Genomic DNA, 20,630 nt, shown 5'->3' with positions numbered 1-20,630 from the left:
ATAGATAGATAGATAGATAGATAGATATAATATATATGACAACAACAGTATAATGGAGGGAGGTTCATTGGAATAATATTGGGGCAAAGTTTCCATATGCTACCGAAGTAAGTTAGTTCTGAAGATTGTAATAAATGAAGGTGCATATTGTAATCCCCAGAGCAATCCCTAAGAAAATAACTTTTAAAATATAGTCAAGTTGTCAAAGGAATTTAAATAGACATTGCCATGTTCATGGATTGAAAGACGCAATAGAGTGAGCATAGGAGTTCTCCCAAAATAATATACAGACTTAACAAAACTCCTATCAACATTCTCACAGAAGTCTTTGTAGGTATAGCCTATATTATTATAAAATTTGTATGGGAAGGTAAAGGAACTAGACTAGCGAAAATAATTTTTAAAAGGAAAAATAAACTGGGAGGGATCAGTCTACTCCATTTCAAGAAATAGATAGCTACATTGATCAAGACCGTTGGTAGGGGCACCTGGGTGGTTCAGTCGGTGAAGCGTCCGACTTCAGCTCAGGTCATGATCTAGAGGTTCGTGAGTTCAAGCCCTGAATCGGGCTCTGTGCTGATGGCTCAGAGCTTGGAGCTTGCTTCAGATTCTGTGTCTCCCTTTTTCTCTGCCCCTCCTCCAAACTCACACTCTGTCTTTTTCTCTCTCAGAAATCAACATTAAAATTTTTTTTTAAAAAGACTGTATTCATAGGGAATATAGTCAATGGTATTGTAGTAGTGTTATGTGGTGAGAGATGAGAGCTACACTTACAGTGAGCACAGCACAATATATAGTAATGTCAAATTACTATGTCGTACCCCTGAAATTAATGTAACATTATGTTCAACTATGCTTCAATAAAAAAAAAAAGACTGTTCCCGAAAAAATTTTTTTTTAGTATTGGCAGAGAAAGGACATGTAGATCAATGGAACAGAAGAGAAACCTCAGAAATAGCTTCAAACAAATATATCCAACTGGTTTGTTTTTTTTTTTACAAATACATAAAATCATTTTAATAGAGGAAAGAAAGCCTTTTCAAGAAATGATGCTAAAGTAACTGGACATGAGTAAGCAGAAAAGAAAGAAAGAAAAAAATAAAGAAAGAGAGAGAGAAAGGAAAGAAGAAAAAGAAAACAAAAATCCTCAACTTAAATCTAAGTCTCATACTTTGTATAAAAATTATCTTAAAATGGATTATGGACTTAAATATATGACATAAAACATCTAAGGGGAAAAAGAAGAAAATTGAAAATCTTCGGGACAGGGGCGCCTGGGTGGCGCAGTCGGTTAAGCGTCCGACTTCAGCCAGGTCACGATCTCGCGGTCCGTGAGTTCGAGCCCCGCGTCAGGCTCTGGGCTGATGGCTCGGAGCCTGGAGCCTGTTTCCGATGCTGTGTCTCCCTTTCTCTCTGCCCCTCCCCCGTTCATGCTCTGTCTCTCTCTGTCCCAAAAATAAAAAAAAATAAAAAAAAAAAAAAGAAAATCTTCGGGACCTAGGGCTTGGAAAAGAGTTTTAGATTTGGCACCAAAAGCACAATCTATAAAATAAAAAACTGAAGGGCACCCGGGTGGTTCAGTTGGTTGAGTATCTGACTTCAGCTCAGGTCATGATCTTGTGGTTCGTGAGTTCAAGCCCAACATCACGCTCTCTGCTGTCAGCCTGTCAGCTCAGAGCCTGCTTTAGATCCTCTGTCCCCTCTCTGAGCCTCTCCCCAACTTGTGCTCTCCCAGAAATAAGTAAATATTTAAAAGAAAAGAAAAAAAATTGATAAATTGGGCTTCATCAAAATTAAAAATTTTGTTCCGCAAAAGACTCTGTTAAAAGGATGAGAAGGCAAGCTACAGTCTGGGAGGAAATATTTAGAAACCATATATCTTACAAGTAACTATTATCTAGGCTATAAAAAGAACTCTCGACATTCAATAGGAAAAACGCAAACAATCTGATTCGGAAGTGGGCAAAAGTAATCAAGAGACATTTCACTGAAGAAGATATACAGATGAAAAATAAGTACATGAAAAGATGTTTAACATCATTAGCCATTAGGGAACTGCAAATTATAGCCACAGTGAGATATTACTACATAACCACCAGAGCTAACTAACATGTCTAAAATAAAAAATAATGACAACACCAAATGCTCACGAAGATGTGGAGAAACTGGATGACTCATTCGTTGCTGGTGGGAATGTAAAATGGTACAGCCACTCCAGAAGACAGTTTGGCAGATTCCTTAAAAGATTAAACATATAACAATCACATAATCCAATGCTTAGGAGCAAAATCCTAAGCATTTATCCTAGAAAATGAAGACACGTTGACACACAAAAACCTGCATATGAATGTTTATAGTAGCTGTAAATCAGAATATCACAAAACTGAGAACAGTCCAGCTGTCCTTCCAAAAAATGAATAGATTGTGTTACACTTAGATCATGGAATATTTACTGCTCGGCAATAAAAAGTAATTAACTATTGATACATGCAACAACCTGGTGCATCTCCAGTGAATTATGCTTGATGAAAGAATCCAATCCAAAGAGGTTACATACTGTATGATTCCACTTGCATAACATTCTTGAGATCATAAAAGTATAGAAATGATGGACAGGCTAATGGTGGCCAGAGGTTAATGAAGGAGTTGGTGCAGGAAGGAAATGGGTGTGGCTATAACAGGGGCACAGGAAGAATCCAACTAGCAGTGGATATGTTCTATACTTTGACTGCATTAATGTCAATATTCTGGTTATGATATAGTCTGTAGTTTTGTAAAGTGTTACCTAACTGGGGGAGCTGGCTAAAGGGTACACAAGATAACTATATTCTTTCTTTGAGTTGCACGTGACCCTACAATGAAAACAAATTTTTTTTCATCGTGGAAAATAATACAATAAAGGCAACATTCATTTTGCTTATCAATCTGCTATCGGGGCAGGGCTCCGTGGGTATAGCTTGTCTCTGCTCTGCCTGTTTCAGCTTGGGCAGTGGAAGGCTGGGGGGCTGGGATCATCTGAAGTCTTCCTCACTCACATGTCTGCCAGTTGATGTTGGTTGTTGACAGATATCTTAGCTGGAGCTGCCCGCCCGTACCTGTAGCCTTATAGCCTTTGCAGGTGGCCTGGACTTCCTTACAGCATGGCGGCTGGGATCCAAGGTTGAGTGTGCTTCAAGAGAGCCAGCTGAAAGCCAGATGAACGTCTGCAACCTAGCAAATGTGGAAGTTATACAGTATTCTTTCTGTTGGCAAAATGTTCACCGAGGCAGTCAAAAGTCCCTCCAGTTTCAAGGAGATGGAGAAGATATTCCCTGTAATGTTTTGGGAGAGCATGCGGGACTAGAACTATAAGTATGGTTGTTTTTGTAAACTATAATGTGCCACAGTCTCTAAAGGCTGACTCCCTTCCAAATCTACAAGACTGCCCGTAGCGACATAGTTTACATGCCATGGGCCCAACCATGCAGAGAGACCAAACCTCTCTTATAATGATGCCTAATTTCTGGAAAAGGAGCTCTACTGGGCCCAGGCTGAGTCAGGTATTCACACCTGGTCAAATCAACCATGACCTAGAGTCTGGGCTGAGAGAAGGAGAGTAGGATCATGTTACATACAACTAGAGCCAGGAGGTGGGGGGGGGGGAGCACAATAGAAGGGAGCACAGCTTTCTGAGTGGGAAGACTTGCTTCTAGTGATCGAGGCAACCCAGAAAATGCCAGAGCACAGAAGGTAGATTTTCTTTTTTAAAAACCATGCTCTCTGTCAAGAGACAGAGCATAAAACAACATGACACAGAAAGGTTAGATGTAAAAGGATAGGCAAAGTTTATCAGGCAAATGCAAACAAAAGGAACGCTGGGTTGGCAATATAAATACCAGATCAAGAGGACTTAAAGACAAAAAAAAAAAAGCATTAAATAGGACAGAAGGGGTTATTTGGTGTTGATAAAGAGGACGGCTGCAAAGAAGACATGAGCACCATGGGCCTTTTTGTGCTGAATAATGTAGCTACGAAATACAGAAAGCCAATTCTATAACAAATACCAAGAGAAAATGACAGGAACAAATTAGTGGGAGACCTTAATACACATCCCTCAGTCCTTGACGGGATAAATAGGCAGTGAAGGAACTTGGATAGGACAGAACTGAATAATGTATTTCATGGGTCTGATTTAATAGATCTATGTCAATTTTGTACTCTCCAAAAAGAAAATATACCTCTTCTCTAAGTACTCATGAAACATTTATCAAAATCAATCCTGTAGTAGCCCACAAAGGAAATCTCAATAAATTCCCCAAAGCAGCAAGTGTACAGGCCATGTTCTCTGACCACAATACAGTAAGACAGAAAATTAACAGCCAAAGTGCAAACCAATACACCTGAACACTTTGAAATGTAACAACTCTACTAAACCCTACTCTACTAAAGAATTCTTGGGGCGCCTGGGTGGCTCAGTCGGTTAAGCGTCCGACTTCAGCTCAGGACATGATCTCGCGGTTGTGGGCTCAAGCCCCGCGTTAGGCTCTATGCAGCTCAGAGCCTGATGCCTGCTTCGGATTCTGTGTCTCCCTCTCTCTCTGCCCTTCCCCCATTCACACTCTGTCTCTCTCTCTCTCCTTCAAAAATAAATAAACAGGGGCGCCTGGGTGGCTCAGTTGGTTAAGTGTCCGACTTCGGCTCAGGTCACGATCTCGCAGTCCGTGGGTTTGAGCCCCTTGTTGGGCTCTGGGCTGATGGCTCAGAGCCTGGGGCCTGCTTCCGATTCTGTGTCTCTGCTCTCTCTGCCCCTCGCCCGTTCATGCTCTGTCTCTCTCTGTCTCAAAAATAAATTAAAAAAAAAAAAAACGTTAAAAAAATAAAAATAAATAAATAAACATTAAAAAAAAAAAGAATTCTTGGGTCAGAGGGAAAACCAGGGTTGCAATTACGGATCATTTAGGATGTTGCAACCGTAAGAACACTGTGTATTGACACTCACAAGAAGGTGCCAGAGACTAAATCGGTGCAAAAGACCTCAGATTATTAGCAGAAAAGAGGAAACGTAAATGAACTAAAGATTTGAGCCCAGAAATGAGAAAGCAAAAGCAAAACCAAACAAACCAAAGAAAATTAGGAGGCAGAGACGAACAAATCCAAAAGCATAAAATAATGATTTGAAGACAAAAAAAAAAAAAAAAGAATTGATACGTATTGGGGTAGTTATTGGAAAGAGAAGAAGAAGAAGAAGAAGAAGAAGAAGAAGAAGAAGAAGAAGAAGAAATGGCTGATCTAGAAAACATTAGCACAGAAGATTAAGAGTAAGAAGAGGGTTGGGATTTCATAAATAGATGGATGATTTTTTTTTTTTTTGAGGAATGGTATAGTGTTAAGCTAATAGAGTTAAAAATGTCTAATGGGTATGTTTAAGAAAAATAGGAATTACAAGTTAAATTTAGAGTTAGAAAACTGAACTAATACGTAAGGAAAATGTTGCCGACTGTGAGAAGCAGCGTGCATAATGGTTAACATGCCAACTCACCTGGGCATGTTACATCCCAGACTTCACCTGTTACGCCAATTATTCAACCTCTCCAAACCTCAGTTTCCCTAATTCTAAGCTGGTGATTATAACCAACGTCCATCTACCAAATTTGTTGTTGTGCAGTCAACGACATGGTGAGTCAACCTCGTGCTGTGGTCGTAACAGAAAAGCTCCCCAGAGACACCGGAAATTTCTATTACTGCATTCCTTCAAACTTCCTAAGAAGAGGTAGCTCATGTGCTATATTAATAGTTTCAGGGCACACAGAAAAGTGGGATGCTATTCATCCAGCTTTTACAAAATCATTTATCTTGATGAACACACTTGATATATTAGCACAAAAAAAAGATAGACTCTCTTTGTGAATATATAGGAATTGAATAAAATATATGCCAGTGGAATCCAGTGTTGTAATGGAAGAATACTGCCAAAATCAAATAAGGAAATTCCCGGGAAGAGACAAATGGCTCCGTATGAGGAAATCTATCAGTCCACTTTATCACGTGGCCAGGCAGTTGGCAGTATGTTGACCTAGAAAGACTGCTTTTTATTATTCGCCTAAGGAAATAAGACATGATTGAAGACCAGTGTTCGAGGTTGCTTGCTGGAACGTTATTGAACTTTTAAACAATCTAAATATACAATAACAGGGGAATGCTTAACCATATCTGTTAAATAAACATATTAAATAAACTATAGCCATACATATACTGTATTCTATAGAATTACTATTGTGAAACCATATGAAATATTTTGAGGAATATTTCAAAACCTGAAAATATATTCAAGGGGCACCTGGCTGGCTCAGTTGGTGGAGCCTGTGACTTTTGATCTCGGGGTTGAGAATTCGAGCACCATTTTGTGTGTAGAGATTACTTAAACACAAAACCTTAAGGGGTGGCTGGGTGGCTCAGTTGGTTAAGCATCCAACTTCAGCTCAGGTCATGATCTCATGGTTTGTGAGTTTGAGCCCCGCGTTAGGCTCTGTGCTGACAGTTTGGAGCCCTGTTTCAGATTGTGTGTGTCTCTCTCTCTGCCCCTCCCCTGCTCACGTTCTGTCTCTCTCTCAAAAATAAATAAACATTAAAAAATAAAATTAAAAAATAAAATAAAATAAAGTCAAAAAATCTTAAAAAAAGAAAATATATTCAAGCATGTTGTCCATTAAGTATCAAGGAAACAGATTAAAAGTAGTGTGTATAGCAAGCTAACGTATGTGGAAACTATCCATATTTATCTGTATGTGTCTAAGTACATATGCATATGAGCAGTTAGGTTTCTTCCTTTTCTTTGCTACTATAAAGATGCCACAATGAATAACCTCACACATTTGTTATTTTGCACAAATGTGAGGATCAAATCATTGTATTTTTCTCCATTTTAAGAGTCGAAATCCTATTCTCCCCAAAATGAAAAATGCACAAGGTAATTCCTTATAATATTTGTGTGTGTGTGTATGTGTGTGTGTGTGTGTGTGTGTGTGTGTGTAAACACACACAGTAATTTAAAGGGGGCAGAGAAACAAAAGGAAATATAACAAAGTGCCATGATGGTTACTTTAAGACAGTTTTAATTTTCGTCTTCATACTTTAAATGTCTTTTCTTGATGCCAATGTAGGAAAAAATTGAGTGTCAGCAAAACATTTGAAGTGAGATTCAAACAAAAGGAAACACGTTGATCTTGTAAACAAAATATCTAAATTCAAGACATTTATCCTGCTTGCAAACTCATCTGTAAAGAAACACAGGGACTGCTTCGAATGAGATGTTTAAAGAGTTTTTGACAGAGTCTGGAAATTGGTAGGCCAATAATATATATTCCGATCAAAATCATTATGAAGATTAGTATTTTAAGAATATATGCGACCATGTTTAGCACAGAGTGCAGAGCACAAGTGGTGACCAGGAATTGTTAACTGAACCTGAATCGATCCCCCTTTCCTCAGTGCTACCTAAACTCTGAGATGTAAGATTAAGAGTGTTTCTCTGTAACTGCCACTGTCTACCATTGGAACTGGGTTCTTCCATTTTTTTGTAGCTGTCTCTTTGAGGTTGCCATACTGCCTAAAAGCAAATATACCAAAAAGACCCCAAAAAACCCATAAAGCAATGAAACTTTTTTTTTGCTTGCCTCTGGAGGACAAGCAAAAAAAAGAAAAAAAAATCTATCCATTATCTCCCTTCCTGGATTCTCTCCTCTTGCTTAAATCCACACCCAGTGCGAAATTGATTCAACCTTTTGCAAATGGTTTTTTTCCCCTGGATATAACTTAATATTCTGTCTTGGGAGGGAAGACTATCTTTACGTGAGAAAGTCTGGCTTGTTGCCCAAACCCACACCCCCACTGGATAGTTGTCCATGACTATTTAAAGAGTCTGGACTGAACCAAAGGAAAAATGTCATGATTCCATTCATATGGGAAATTTTGTCTAGTAGGAGTACCCAGGATGATTTGTCTTGGAAATGGCCAGAGACTAGAGCTAAGAGAAATCTGGACAAAAAGATATATTATAGGCCTGGATTTACGGGGTGACTGTAAGAACAAGATTTGGGGAACTCACCGGTTATGGAGGATGAAGGGAGGGAAATGGTGGACCATGACTGGAGTTTTACATTCAAGCCCATGGAACATTAGTGTCATGGACAGACAGAAGCTTGACCATGGGAGGATAAAGCAATGAGATGATGAGCTAACTTTGGGACACCATGGTTTGGGCTAAGGGCAGGAATTTCAAGGCCATGTCCACAAGCAATTTAAAATCGAACCCTCCACACCAGACAGACCTCGAATGAGAGGTGTAAATTTGAGAACTATCAGTCTGGGTAAGAAGGTAGAGCCTTCATGAAACACTAGTATGTTGAGAATACAAGAGGAAAAGCTATCTGGTGAGAATGCTTTATAGTGAGCAACCAAAGACTATGATGCCAGCAGTAGAAAAGATGGCTCCAATAGCAAGATAGAAGGAAACAGACACAGATCTTCTAGCCCCAAGAGGATGGCATGGCTGTAATCCGTGGTTTAGATAAACTAGAGCAAAGGCTATGTGTCCCCTTTCCCCCTTGCTTTAGTTAAAATTAGATGCAAAAATACAATGTTGAGTTGAAGCAATAACACAGGGATGAAGTGTGTTTTCATGGCAAAACCACACTGTCATTGGGTCTAAGAAGACCTTAGATTGCCTTGAACTCTGGGCTTTGGCAACTGTGACTCCATTAACTTTGTGACTTGTTCAATCGATGTGGACTTTTGAAATGTTGGGCTGTGTCATTTCTAGGCAGGACAGAGCCTAGAACACAGGGTTCCTGATCCCAAGCTGACAGTTTCCGTCAGTTTGCCCCGTCTCAGGATGCACCCAGGCACCTGTGTATAAAGACTCAAGACAAATCAAAGCCCCGTAAAGGTACAACCACCTTAAGTTAGGGCATCCCCTTCCTGGCTAATGATGCCCTACAATCCCCCTCCCCCCAAAAAGGTCTACTTCCCCTGGCCAGTCCCCCACCCCATATATGTATACTTGCCAAGTGCCCCTTAGTCTCTATCCTTCTCTTCCACCCACCTCCACCCCAACAAACCTCTGTTGCGGTCAGCCAGATCCACAGATGTGGGTGGGTCTCCATGGTGACAGAGGAAGCCCTGATGCAGGAGGAGAGGGACGCCAACAGCAGAGGAAGGCTCTTTGCACCTAATACACTGCCTTCTGCCCTTCATATTTCCAGGGCATTAGAGGGCCCAGGCCTGTAAGGGGGGCTTCCTTTGGCTCAGAGAAGCACATTAGACATCAAGAGAGGCGCCGCTATGTGGGAGAGACAATGGAATGCCTGAACTCTTCTTTAAAAATCTCTTTTCTGTGATTTCCAGGTGATCGTCAGTATAACCATCCGATTTTAAGCAGTGCTACCCAGACCCCTACACATGGTGAGAGATGGCTGTGAGCATTCCGTGTTCCGTCCCCATCCCCAGGGGCTCCATCTTGACTCCTGATTCCCGTCAGGCATCAGACATATGGTCATGACTCACTGGAGCTCAGGAGGTGTAAGGAGCCCACAGTGGCTCAGTCCCACTCTTAGACCATTGTCTCCCAGGGTTCTGTCTCAGAAACCAGAGTGATCTTCTGCCACGGAAGGGAAGGAGGGAGACCCTTTCCTAACCCATTCTCGTGTGCACGCTAGATCACTTCTTGGAGTCATAAATTCCATATGTCCAGAGCAAAGAGCGAGCACGCTCCTTTGCCCAAGTCTACATGTGGTACCATTGACTAATGGCATGCGACTTGGCATAAACTCCACCAGTCCTCCCCAAACCACTTAAGATTTGATAACACACTCAAAACCAACCCGGGTGACCCGAGCGTTAGCCTCCTGACAGGGGAAGAAGGTGAAGGTTGGAGAGCACAGGAGGGTGGGCATAGCGCCAGAGGTTTACAAAACCCACGTGCCCTTCTTATAACATCCCCCTGATCACAACTCAACACCTAGCACTGCAGAGTAAAACTATTTTTGGTACCCGCTCCAAACTTGGTAGAACATAAGACAGCCATGGAAATTATGAACCATCAGTCATTTTGCTGTCTTTGCTCTGAAGGAGTGAAAACATCATTAAAGTTTAGTGAGAGAGAAACTCAAAACAAAGATAAATTATGTGGCTCACTTGGCAGAGAGACTGACAACCCTCTTGTGAGACTGTGCTCTGCTTCTGCATTGAGGTGTTCAGCATTATAATTAGGAAGACAGAAGTGGACTATTTCGATGTCCCCCTCTAGTGCTGGGCTCCTAGTGGAAATATGTGATGAAAGCTAGTTTAATAAGATGTTTAAGGTTGCAGGGACCAGGGGAAACCAGAACTGAAAGAAATTGGAGAGATCAGTGTGGAAGCGGCAGCTACCAGTGGTGATGTGGACAGTGGGAAAAGAAAGAAGGGCTCAGATATAAAATATTTTGGAGAAAGGATCGAGAAAACTTAGTGACGGGGCGAATATGGTTGACGAGAGTCAACAGTGAGTAAAAATGGTGAGCCGTGATCATTGAGAAGGATGGGGGTTCTTAGTAAGGCAATCTAAGGAGTCAAGAAAGCAAGCCAGTGTGCGGAGGAGAGGAAGCTGTTGATGGTGAATCTGGATCTGGACATCTAAAGCTAGAGACCAGAGGAGACTCAAGAAAAAAGGATTCAGCAGGCAGCTAGAAATGCAGACATGAAGCGTGGAGGGAGGTTACAGCTGAAGATGTAAGTAAGCGACGCTTTGGAGGCAGGGACCGATGCCCTGCGAGTGGGGCAATCTGTGCAAGAAGGCTGAAAGGGAAAAGCAGAAGGCAGAAGCAGAGAGCCGGGGGGGGGGGGGGGGGGGTATGCCCACGGTGATGAGGCAGCAGCAGGAAGAGGAGCCCGAAAAGGCGAGCGAGGAGTGCTCTCCTCACTCCTGAACATTCTGAAAGGCGTGTTCTCCAGAAGGAGCTAATACCTCCTGGGTGCAGAAGGAGCCATTCATCCCTCCTCTTCCTCTCTTCTTTTTCCACCTGCTGCTGGGGCATGAGGGTAGGCGAGACCCGGTCTCTGCCCCATGAGCCGCTCACAGCCTGGGGGAGGCAAGGTTTCCTCCGCGTCTCTTCGTTGGGGGCTACGCTTTCCCCAGGAGCTGGCAGCGAGACTATTAAGAGGGAAGGTGGACTGTGTCGACTTGATTAACCAGAGAGCATTAACTGGGTCCTTATTTTGGGCCAAGCACGGTGAAGTCATCAGCCAAATGGGAAAGCAAGGTGTCTACTGTTAAGGATATTCCAGTCTTTGGAGAACCCCAAGAGCAGATCAAGTCAAATGATTAGAGACCACATAGACACGGAAATGCGTGGCATTGTCTAGGAAAGCGGCAACAGGGGCTTGAGGACCAGATGTCACAGGGGGCTGAAGAGACGTGACGTGGCTGGAGCGGAGAGCCTTGAGCGAAGAGCCAATCTGGGCACAGGACGAGTAAGGAAGGACATTGCAATAGGAGAGAGAGGCTGAGCAAGGGGGCAGGGGTGATCATGGTGGAGGCCGAGGGCGAGGAAGAGCTGGCCTTGGCTCAGCAGCATGAATTGGAGGACAGGGCGGGGTGGGTAGGAGCACCCAGAAACGTTGCATCTGGAAGTGGGTGAGCTGAGCAATGCCCTCGGTGGCAGGATGATGCCAACAGGCAGAGGGAAGCTCCTTCTTTCTCCAGCATCACTGAATGTGAAGCAGTAGGAGCAAAGGACTGGTGGCTGTCACCCAGCTCCGGAGAGCAGTGCTCCCAGCTTCCTGCCCACCCCGCTTCCTGGCGTCTGTCCCGATCCATGCCAGGGAGGCTCTTTCTGTACAGCATGTTCTGATCTCTCAGGGACGTAGAGCGTCCCTCACCCCCTCACATATGTACCGAGCTGGCATGAATGCCAGCTCATTGGCTGGGCTCCCTTGGCTCCACCCCCAGCGTTTAGGGGCACCGGTGAAGGCAGGAAGGATAGAGAAGCTGGGAGTTCCCTGTAGTGAGGCTGCCCTTGGACCAAGCCTGGCACTTCTCTGGGTGCCCCAAACCAAAGAGTATGGAGGGACAATGAGAGAGCCACCTGCCCACCTCATTTCGGGGAAGGGCACCACTGTTTCCACTGTTGATTTCTTGCTAAGGCTCAGAAAGTCAGTCAAGCACCAAGACACGCCTGCCTGCTTCCTTCCTGCCCAACCACCCCCCTCCCCAACACCCGCATCTTCTCTCTTCCCCCCCCCAACCCCTGTGCTCTTCCTAACGTGGCCCCCAGAACTTTTGGGGAAGGAACTGGAGGAGGGAGTGGCTTCGTAGGTGGCCTGTCAGGGGCGGGGTTTGGGAAGGCCCGAGGCGGAAGGGGGGACCTGAGGGCTGGCATTGAGGGATGGAATAACGTCATGGGCAGCGTGGGATGGAGCCTCAGTGAGCCTGGGTCCTGGACCCCGTCCTGTGAGTACGTGGACGAGACCACCATCACCCCACCTATTTCCAACGGAGATTTTTCCCCCCTGGGCCTGAGAGCTGTTAGGGACAGGACAGAACTTTCACACAATTTTAGGACCGCCCTCAGCTCCATCGGGCTTACGTTGTCGTCAGAAAGCACAGCGGCGCGCAGGGAGAAGGAGTCTGTCATTCAAAGCGGGACAGGCCACCAGCACGGCCCGCGGCGGCTAAAACAGCACTTGTCCCTAGCCTTCGAGGCAACTGGAACTGAGCATGGGGGAAACCAAGTCACCAGCACCACCCACGTTCTCGTACAGGGGGGCCAGGAAAGCAGGATAGGGAGTGAGAGCTAGAACTCGGATCCTCCCCTCCTGCCGGCCCATCGTCCTCGCCAACGCGACGCGCCCCACCCCCTTCTTTTGCAGAAAAGCCACGGATGAACAACATCCTGACGTCGGCCACGGAGCCCTATGACCTCTCCTTCTCCCGCTCCTTCCAGAACTTGGCCCACCTGCCCCCATCCTATGAGTCTGCGGTGAAGACCCACCCCAGCAGGTACTCATCCCTGAAGCGGCTAAGTAAGTACCATTACCTCGCGTTTGGGGTCTGCTCCGGGGCCTTTGCGACACCTTCCTGCGCTTCCCTCTCTTGCCCTACGCCGGAGGGGACAGGTGTGGAGTTTCGAGAATAAAGAGTAAGGTGTAGCCTGGGAAGAGCGGACGGGAAGCCCCTTGTGTCTGTTCGCTATGGCCTGGATCCGTGTCCCCGTAGATAGGGTGGAGGCCACGGAATCATCAGACCCACGTTCCCGTGGGAGGCAGCGCCACGGACGAGTTGAACCGCAAGAGAAAGCCTTCCCCCAGCCTCACCCAGCACCCGCCATCTTCAAACCACGCTTCCTCATGTTCTACCTTACCTTAGAGTGGAGGCTACGGGTGCCAGAGCCTTGTGTGAGACCCTTCCCAGAGACGCGGCTTTGGAAGGGCCCAGAAACCAGCTCCCTCTCTAACCCGGCCAACGCTGTCTTGAGAACCCGAGCCTCCCCTCTCCCATGCGCACACCCCGTTTCCTCGCGGAGCGCCGTTCCTCCGGTGGTCCCAGCTCTGCCATTTGAGTCTGGGAGGGGATCTGAACATAGATGGGCTTAAGACCCATGAAGGCCCATTACAATGTCAACAAGGTACATGGAGAGGCCAACAAGAAGAGGAGAGGTCTTCTTTCCTAGCTTTCTGACCCTTGGACCTCCTGCCTCCATGCCCTCATGGGTCTGTTTTCATAACCACCCAGCTGTGGGGACGAGTCTTTACTTGACGCTCTGGGGTAACCTGCCCTGACGGAGTCCATCCCGTGGGTCCACATCTGCCACCTCCGCGGTGAGCTTCTACGGCTAGAAGCGGGGGTCCCTGATGATCCGAGGGCTCCATGAACGGCGGGGAAGAGGGAGGCAGGACCTACCCATCCGTGACTCTCTGGGAAACCCGGGGAGCAGTCAGAATTGCCACATTCTGCAGAGATTTAGAAAACCGCAGGACGCCTCATTCCTGAAATTCGGGCCAAAGCAGGCTCACGTGTGTCCTGGGTACACTCAAGGGTGTAGCAGTCAGTGTGAGCGTGGGAGGGCCTCCCGGAGGGAGGGAACGGGTGGAGCGTTTTGAGCGAAGTCCAAATATAGGACTGCCTTGGCCATGTTGTGGGCACAGGCGACGTGGGTGTAGGCTTGATTCTGGGCGTGTGTGGGACTGGGGGCGGGTGCTGGTTTCCTGTGGGCTGGCTGTCACCGCAGGGGGGGGTGTTACTATGTTCCTAAGTTACCAGCTGAGCATTTGCACGAGTGCCTCTTGGTCGGAGCGTCTCGCACTTCACTATAGCGGGAGTCTGGTTCCGCAACCCGGCTTCCCCGGAGAGAGGCTCTGAACTTCCTCAGAAGGCCGCCGACTGCCTCCCGGGGGTTTCCGCAAGACCCGGGGGTCTCTCCCAGGACCACGGTGTGGCCGAAGCGGGATTTCAGGGGCTTGGCTGTGCCATCAACTGTGCCTTGAGCCCCCTGGGGACCTCGAGGGAGCCCGTCCGCCCTTGGAGGCTCAAGGTGGTCCCGGACCAGAGGCATCAGCATTGCCTGGGAGCCGGGTGGAGACGCAGACTCTCGGGTCCAGCCCAGGCCAGGAGGTGTGAACCGGAACCTGCGTCTAACAAGACCCTGGGGACTGGTTTGCACTCCTCCACCCGTCTGGGCTGTGCTGTCACACTGTCACCCCAGCTGACTCCTCTCTCTCTCTCTCTCTCTCTGTCTCTGTCTCTCTCCCCAGCTGACAAAGAGGCTGACGAGTATTACATGAGGCGGCGGCATCTGCCTGACCTGGCCGCCCGCGGCACCCTCCCCCTCAACGTCATCCAGATGTCCCAGAAGCCCTTACCGCGGGAGCGGCCCCGCCGGCCCATCCGGGCCATGTCACAGGACAGGGTTCTGTCCCCAGAGCGGGGCCTGCCCGACGACTTCGGCTTGCCCTATGACCGCATCCTGTCCGACGAGCAGCTGCTCTCCACGGAGCGCCTGCACTCCCAGGACCCGCTGCTGTCCCCGGAGCGGACGGCCTTCCCCGAGCAGTCCCTGTCGCGGGCCCTCTCGCACACGGACGTCTTTGTGTCCACGCCCGTGCTGGACCGCTACCGCATGACCAAGATGCACTCCCATCCCAGTGCCTCCAATAACTCCTACGCCACCCTGGGCCAGAGCCAGACGGCCGCCAGGCGCCAGGCCTTCGCCTCCCGCAGACACAACACGGTGGAGCAGTTGCACTACATCCCGGGCCACCACACCTGCTACACGGCCAGCAAGACGGAAGTGACCGTGTGACTGGCCGGGCGGGGCGGGGCGGGGCGGGGCGGGGCCGGGAGCGGAGCCCCTAGCCGCGCGTGTGGCCGCCCTGCCTTGTCCCCTCTGCGGGAGGTGGGGGCGGGCCGCCTCTGCCCAGAAAAGCCATACGCCGCCGGGAGACACGGCCCCGGTGGCCTGGCCAGGCACGCTCACACCTGGGATCTAGAGCGATCTCTCTCACTCTTCCAGAAGCATCCAGGGGAGTGAGGGGAGGGGCCAGGCCCCGGCCCCGCCTTCTCCCCCCCCCCCACCACTAACTCCCTTCAGCCCCATGTCCCGCCCCCCCCCCTGCAGGTTCTGTTGGCCGAGAGACCCTGGCCTGACCTTGGTCCCAAGCCCCCCATCCCCCCGGGTTTGGACTGGCCAGCAGGTGCAGTCAACGGGCTGACCAAATAGGCTACTTGGTCTCATTCGTTTCCCTTCGACCGCATCACAGAAATCTTCTAGTGCCTACAAACTGTCTGCTTGCTCTCTCAGAGCCGGGGAGCTGCTGTCTCCATAAGCACAATAACGTTGTCTTCTGCCTGCTGGAACTCTCTGGTCCCCACCGAGTTGGCCCTTCCCCCTGCCCTGCACCCCTCCCCCAAGCCCCGGGATAGGGAGGGGTTCCCTTTCTTCAGCTGCCTCCCCCGTTGGGGGGAACCCCCCCCCCCCCCACCCAGTTCTAGCTGGTTGCCCCACCTGCAGCCCCTGCCCCCCACCGCCCCCCTCCTCGGGCTCTAGGCGTGTGGCCCCCGAGCTCTCTGGGGGCTTTGCTGGAGCCCACCCAGAGGAAAGTCACAATGGGGTACAGGGACTTTGGGGGGTATCCTCCCCATCAACCTATGTCCACCCTTCCTCCAGGCCTCTAGGTCTGAACTATGGCCCGACACTCAGGCCTGCCTCCCCCTCCTTTGCTCTGCTCCCCAGAGGCCTCTCTGCCCGTGACCAGAGAGGAGAAGGTGGGGAGAGCCACTGTGATGCCCCGGGGCCTCAGGGGCTCGCCATCCCCATCGCCCCGGGCTCTGCCTGTCTCCCACCGCGCAGGCTGAGGCAGAGGCCTCTAGAGAGGGTGGCTTGGCCCCCGGTGTTGGAGGACCCCAGGCAGTGGCCTTGAACCGTGCCCACCCCTCTCTCCCCACCGCTGCCCACCCACTTGGCCCCTTCTCTGTTCCGTGCTCCTTCTCCCTGCCCCCTCCCCACTCCCCCTGCCCCCTCCCCACTCCCCCTGCCCTTCCATTTCTCTCTCCTGGCTGTTGCTGCTTCAGACCAGTGCCTCTTCTGGATCAAAGCAACAGAGACCCATTGGCAAATGCAGACAATGCTACTCCAGGGCTCTGGGTCTGGGGGTTAACTGGGCAGCTCCCCACCCCTCCCCTGCAGGGGGCACTCGGGCACCAGGCGGACCCAGGCCTTCAGCTCTATTGGGGGACTGGCCCCTGCCAGCCCATCTCAGCCCCTTCTCTGCCTCCAACGTGGGCAGTGGGCAGGGTGTAACAGCCTCCTGGAGAGTGAACCGTGAACTAAGCAGCATCCAACTCCCGAAGACCAGAGCCTGGGGGGAGAGAAGGGTCTCCCCCATTCTCAGGGCCAGGGCACTTCCTTGGGCTGGGGCGCGGGGAATCAGCCCCAGACTGGCAGGTGAAGGTATGATACAAAAATATACGACTGTCGCCACACTCAGACTCCAAAAGCGATGACCTTAAACTGGGGTTTTAGGTTCCCCCAGTTCTGCATACAACATGTATGGTCCTTTAACACGGGGGTCGGGCAGGAAGAACCCCCCCCCCCCCAGCGTCAGCCCTTGGAATTTTTAATCTCACCACGTCTACGATCCACCGAAAACTCAATCGACTGAGTCCTTTTACTTATTTCAAGAATTCCAAAGCTCTTGTCTCCCCCTCAAGGCTCATCATGAGGGGATTAAGGCTGGAGGTGGTGAACACAGCTCTTAGCTTCCCTGAGCATCACTCAGACTGTGAGCATCACTGGGAGATGCTCAGATGGGAGCATCACTGAGACTGTGAGGCTGTGAGGACAGGGATCACTCTCTGCTTTCCTCCCCTACAAACACATAAACCTTCTCAAGGGGCTGGTCCCCAAGGTTTTATGAGCGTTTGTTCCGGAAGGCAAGGCTAAGAGGGCTGGGGGGAGGAAGCCAATCTAAATGGAGCAGTAGGGCACTCCCAGAGACGAGAGTGTACCTCTCACAGCTGGTCCCCCTAAACCCACTGTCCTCTAATCCAGCCTCCCCTCTAAGGCTGCCTGCTGGTGCGGAGGGGAAAGGGTGAACATCCCCTCCCCAGGTGTCTGCACACATACACACGCCGAACCAGAAACCTGATCTCATCCCGGGTCAGAAGCATCTTGGCACTGAGTTCTGCAGCCGTCAGCATGATGCTTCTCCCCTGCCCTGTCTGTCTGCCTGTCTGTCTCAGGGGTTGTTTGATAGGTTGATTCCAAAGCATTTCTCATCCCAGCCTTATTGCTGTCTGGTTCAAAACCTCTGCTGTCAGTCAGATCAGAAAACCCTATCTAACGCTTACTTTATTTAAATTATTCTTCTGCTTCTCACTTGGGTCAGGAAGGAAGGGAGGAAGGAAAGAAAGAAAGAAGGAAGTGGGGCTCTTCGTAGGCTCTCTCCTGCCCTGAAGGATCTCACAGGTCCCCTTGGTCTTTGACGGCAGTGAAGCTCTCGCCATCCTTCATGCCCTTCCGCCTTTCCCGTCTTGCTTCTTCCAGTTAACTCGTGGCTCCATAAGTTCGTAAGTCACAAAGGCTTTCCCAAGAATTCCTGGATCCCCCAGACTGGAGTTGTACCCTCGGGACTCGCCAGTGCCTTGGGTGAAAGTTCCAGACTTTCCCCTTAGCTCAAACTTCTCCCCTCTTTCCACTCTCACACCCAGAAACTCCTATTTTAACCTCAGTCTTCTATGCCATTTCCAGTTTTTCCCTCCTCTCAACTCCCTGGCCCTGCCCTCTTCCTCCATTTACCTCCCTCCATCCCTAATGTGTTTACCTCCATCCTGCTATCCTCTAAGTTCTAAAACTTAGAGCCCTCGGTGAAAACAAGCAAGGAATGACACATTCTTCAAGACTTCTGTTGGCCCCATTGGTTTGTCCTTCACCTCCTGCCCCCACAAGATGATTCTCCAGGCCATGCAGCCAAGGGCTCTACCTCCCTGATCTTTGGGAGGTTAGGGAGAGAAGCTGGCCTGTCGGAGACATCATGGTTTGAAGGTCGGCTTTGGTTTCTGCAGCTGGAAATTCCCCGAAGCTCCTGCCCAGCCTGCCACGAGCCCAGAGGCTCCTGTTCCGGCCAAAGATTCATATCCTTGGTGGCTCTCGGCCACTCTGCCACCTTGCTTACATCTGTCCTGCTCGTATGTGTCACGGATTTTTCCCCCTTTCTCTCAAAAGACGGGAGAGCCTCATGACTCTCCGGGCGTGGAGAAATCTCCATTACCAGTAGCCCTGCCACCAAAAAATCCATTTTTCTTCAGAGATGCTTGGCCACCAGCCTTCCTTCCATCCTCAGATTCCATCCACACAAGTGTGGGCTTGACCCGAGGTCGTCTGAAGGGGCTGCTGGTGACCTGGACCCTAGACATCACCACCTGCTCTGAGAAGAGTTGACATGTCACCTCCCACAGACATTCCTTCTACCGTCCTCCCCGAACCTGGGACATTTCGCTCTGGAGTATTTTCAAGGAAGCTTGTTGTGTTTTAATGAAGTATTTTTCAGGGTTCAAATGTTATTTTTTATAAATGCAGCATTTTAATGACAGACTCAATATGAAAGATAGGTCTTCCTGGGCTCTATATTTAATTTCACAAGGCAGCATGCCACAGGAGGGAGAAGCACAGGGCTAAGCTAAGAAGCCATGTCTCTTGGGGACATGGCTTTGTCTCCATCTTGCTGTGTGACCAAGGACGAGTCATGTTCCCTCTCAGTGCCTCAGTTTCCCATCTGTAGAACGAGGGGCTTTGACTAGGTGAGCTTTGAAGTTTCATCCAGCTCTTACGTCCTAGGGCCTTCATTCCCCATTGGCACCCCCTCCTTTCTTCACGTTCCTCCCCACCTCAAATGAGCTGCACACATAACGCCTGCCCCATGAGCACATCCTCAGATGCCTTGGGTGGCCACTAGCCCCCTCGCTAGAGTCTGAGGCGGGCTCCGTGGTCTCGGCCACCCAGAGATGCTCATACCTGCAGGGGTAAGGCCCTACCCATTCAACAGGTTACCAACAGCGTTCACAAAAGCCCTCTCACATGGACACATCTAAATTATCCCGGGTGTCTGTGTCACTGAGGCATTCCGGATTTGAAGTGTTCGTTGTGATGTGGTCCTTGAAGCTGGAGGGAGGCGGTTCTGACTTCAGAGAGAGGCCAGGCTGGAGGAGACAGGCCCAGAGGGTGCCCCACAGGGGTGTCAGGTTTGTATTTGAGGACAGCTTGGAAATGCATTTCAAGCCACAGAGGAGAACACACGGCAAAAGGTCCGTGTTGAAATGGATGTTCTGACTCCAGAACCCGGGTCCTGAAGACCGAGTCTGGACACTGGGCCCCATTCCCACTGGAGGAGGGGGAGGCATCACGCCCTGGGCGGCTAGGAGGTGGGCACTCACCCCAGGCTAGTGCTTTTCCAGCCCCTCCCGGTGACACTACCGTCCTCCTGGTGAAAGCTTGCGAAGCAAGAGCTGATGGTGGAAGTCTGCAACGTCAAACCCAACTTGTAAATCGGCCAACCCATCAACCTCCCATCCTAAGAGAAATGGCGTCGTATGTTTCCTTAACACCTTCCCTCCCGAGGGAGGGAAAGAACCCCCCCCCACCTCAACTTTGCTGCCCACTCCTGCTGTGCCCCGGAATACCACTCCATGAGAGGACTTGTTCATTTGCTTCGTAGTGGCAAATATTCCTCTAGTTCTGTAACTCAACTAGACGTTTTGTAGTAAAGAATTCTTGAAATTCTCTAATAAAAAGCAATTCTTACTGTAATATTTTTAGTTTGGGGACACAATTTCCTAAGGTGTGGGGGGGGGTATTAATGAACATTTATACGCATTAGCCCAATTTACGGATTCCGTGTTTATTATATGGTAGTACTGATGAAAAGTACCTTTCTATCTGTACCTTTACACAGTTTCTCCGTTCCTCGTAAGGAAGCTTCACGATGAGCAGTGCTTATGCACCTGCTGTTTCTGTACAGATCTTAGCGTTCACTTACTTGTCAAAGCACATTCTATATGTACTGTAAACAGGTATCCCTTTAGTAAGATTTAGTCTTAAGGATTTTTCCACTTTTGTCAGTAACAG

The 20,630-nt window shown here is 49.0% G+C and overlaps 1 protein-coding gene across 1 annotated transcript in view; it reads left to right on the top strand.

The window, feature by feature from the left end:
* SHISA6 (shisa family member 6) overlaps positions 1–17,156 on the top strand; it is a gene marked incomplete at its 5' end in the record, with an annotated part of 276,670 nt that extends 259,514 nt beyond the window's left edge. The window contains 3 exons of the mRNA XM_040452935.1: positions 9,382–9,438; positions 12,883–13,035; positions 14,764–17,156. Coding sequence (XP_040308869.1) covers positions 9,382–9,438; positions 12,883–13,035; positions 14,764–15,311 — 758 coding nt within the window. The remainder of the gene's footprint in view (positions 1–9,381; positions 9,439–12,882; positions 13,036–14,763) is intronic.
* Positions 17,157–20,630: the final 3,474 nt, after the last annotated feature.

This window comes from Herpailurus yagouaroundi, unplaced genomic scaffold (genome assembly GCF_014898765.1).
Source record: "Herpailurus yagouaroundi ecotype Mexico unplaced genomic scaffold, PumYag 208, whole genome shotgun sequence".
Taxonomy (NCBI): Eukaryota; Metazoa; Chordata; class Mammalia; order Carnivora; family Felidae; genus Herpailurus; species Herpailurus yagouaroundi.
The sequence above is the reverse complement of the archived record's forward strand: the minus strand, read 5'-3'. Positions and strand labels throughout refer to the sequence as shown.